General features: G+C 39.6%; 1 protein-coding gene across 1 annotated transcript in view; it reads right to left on the reverse strand.

Annotated features, from left to right (window-relative positions):
- LOC124018427 (breast cancer anti-estrogen resistance protein 3 homolog) overlaps positions 1-2,500 on the reverse strand; it is a 35,863-nt gene that overhangs the window by 3,792 nt on the left and 29,571 nt on the right. Inside the window, exon 16 of the mRNA XM_046333735.1 lies at positions 1,394-1,565. Within this exon, the coding sequence (XP_046189691.1) occupies positions 1,394-1,565 (172 nt within the window). The remainder of the gene's footprint in view (positions 1-1,393; positions 1,566-2,500) is intronic.

Below are 2,500 nucleotides of genomic sequence, written 5' to 3' on the forward strand. Positions count from 1 at the left end.
TTAGGTTTGTTGTTGTATTATAGCAGGATTACATTACATTAGACTACACTACATTACACTACATTAGACTGTTCACATTAAACATTACACTACATTAGACTGTTATACATTACACTACAGTTCACAGTCTGTTATTCACCAACATGTAGTCAAACTGAGCTACAAAACATCAACTACATCACCTACATCACAATGCTGTTCAATAAACATCTAATAGAATCACCTACATCACAATGTTGTTGAATAAACATCTAATAGAATCACCTACATCACAATGTTGTTGAATAAACATCTAATAGAATCACCTACATCACAATGCTGTTCAATAAACATCTAATAGAATCACCTACATCACAATGTTGTTGAATAAACATCTAATAGAATCACCTACATCACAATGCTGTTCAATAAACATCTAATAGAATCACCTACATCACAATGTTGTTCAATAAACATCTAATAGAATCACCTACATCACAATGCTGTTCAATAAACATCTAATAGAATCACCTACATCACAATGCTGTTCAATAAACATCTAATAGAATCACCTACATCACAATGTTGTTGAATAAACATCTAATAGAATCACCTACATCACAATGCTGTTCAATAAACATCTAATAGAATCACCTACATCACAATGTTGTCCAATAAACATCTAATAGAATCACCTACATCACAATGCTGTCCAATAAACATCTAATAGAATCACCTACATCACAATGTCGTCCAATAAACATCTAATAGAATCACCTACATCACAATGTCTGTTCAATAAACATCTAATAGAATCACCTACATCACAATGTCGTCCAATAAACATCTAATAGAATCACCTACATCACAATGCTGTTCAATAAACATCTAATAGAATCACCTACATCACAATGCTGTCCAATAAACATCTAATAGAATCACCTACATCACAATGTTGTCCAATAAACATCTAATAGAATCACCTACATCACAATGCTGTCCAATAAACATCTAATAGAATCACCTACATCACAATGCTGTCCAATAAACATCTAATAGAATCACCTACATCACAATGCTGTCCAATAAACATCTAATAGAATCACCTACATCACAATGTTGTTCAATAAACATCTAATAGAATCACCTACATCACAATGTTGTTGAATAAACATCTAATAGAATCACCTACATCACAATGCTGTTCAATAAACATCTAATAGAATCACCTACATCACAATGCTGTCCAATAAACATCTAATAGAATCACCTACATCACAATGCTGTTCAATAAACATCTAATAGAATCACCTACATCACAATGCTGTCCAATAAACATCTAATAGAATCCCCTACATCACAATGCCGTTCATTGTAAATCAAATGAAATGAACAACACCCAACAACAACAAACCTGCGGCCTCTGAAAGTGTGAATCCTCTTCCTCCTGGACCTGTCCGTCAATTGGTAACCGAGGCAACTCCCCGCTTTCCTGTGCCTCCAGGAAGCTGAATGATGTCTCAGTGAGACGGGCTCTGCTCTGCCACTTCTCCTCCGCACGCAGCCTGTCCACGTGGCCCCGCTTTCTGACAGGAAGCACAATAACACATACATATATATATATACACACTACATAACCAAAAGTATGTGGACAACTGCTCGTCGAGTATCTTATTCCAAAACCATGGACATTAATATGGAGTTGTTCCCCCCTTTGCTGCTATAACAGCCTCCACTCTTCTGGGAAGGCTTTCCACTAGATGTTGGAACATTGCTGCTATAACAGCCTCCACTCTTCTGGGAAGGCTTTCCACTAGATGTTGGAACATTGCTGCTATAACAGACTCTTCTGGGAAGGCTTTCCACTAGATGTTGGAACATTGCTGCTATAACAGCCTCCACTCTTCTGGGAAGGCTTTCCACTAGATGTTGGAACATTGCTGCTATAACAGCCTCCACTCTTCTGGGAAGGCTTTCCACTAGATGTTGGAACATTGCTGCTATAACAGCCTCCACTCTTCTGGGAAGGCTTTCCACTAGATGTTGGAACATTGCTGCTATAACAGCCTCCACCTCTTCTGGGAAGGCTTTCCACTAGATGTTGGAACATTGCTGCTATAACAGCCTCCACTCTTCTGGGAAGGATTTCCACTAGATGTTGGAACATTGCTGAGGGGACTTGCTTCCATTCAGCCAGGAGAAGTAGTGAGGTCGGGCACTGATGTTGGGCGATTAGACCTGGCTCGCAGTCGGCATTCCAATTCATCCCAAAGGTGTTCGATGGGGTTGAGCTCAGGGCTCTGTGTCGTCCAGTCAAGTTATTCCACAGCGATCTCGACAAACCATTTCTGTATGGACCTCGCTTTGTGCATGGGGGCATCTTCATGCTGAAACAAGAAAAGGCCTTCCCCAAACTGTTGCTAGAATTTCATTGTGTTCTGTAGCGTTAAGATTTTCCTTCACTGGAGCTAAGGGGCGCGAACCATGAAAAACAGCCCCAGACCATTATTCCTCCTCCTCC

The sequence above is a fragment of the Oncorhynchus gorbuscha genome, unplaced genomic scaffold (assembly GCF_021184085.1).
Source record: "Oncorhynchus gorbuscha isolate QuinsamMale2020 ecotype Even-year unplaced genomic scaffold, OgorEven_v1.0 Un_scaffold_510, whole genome shotgun sequence".
Lineage (NCBI taxonomy): Eukaryota > Metazoa > Chordata > Actinopteri > Salmoniformes > Salmonidae > Oncorhynchus > Oncorhynchus gorbuscha.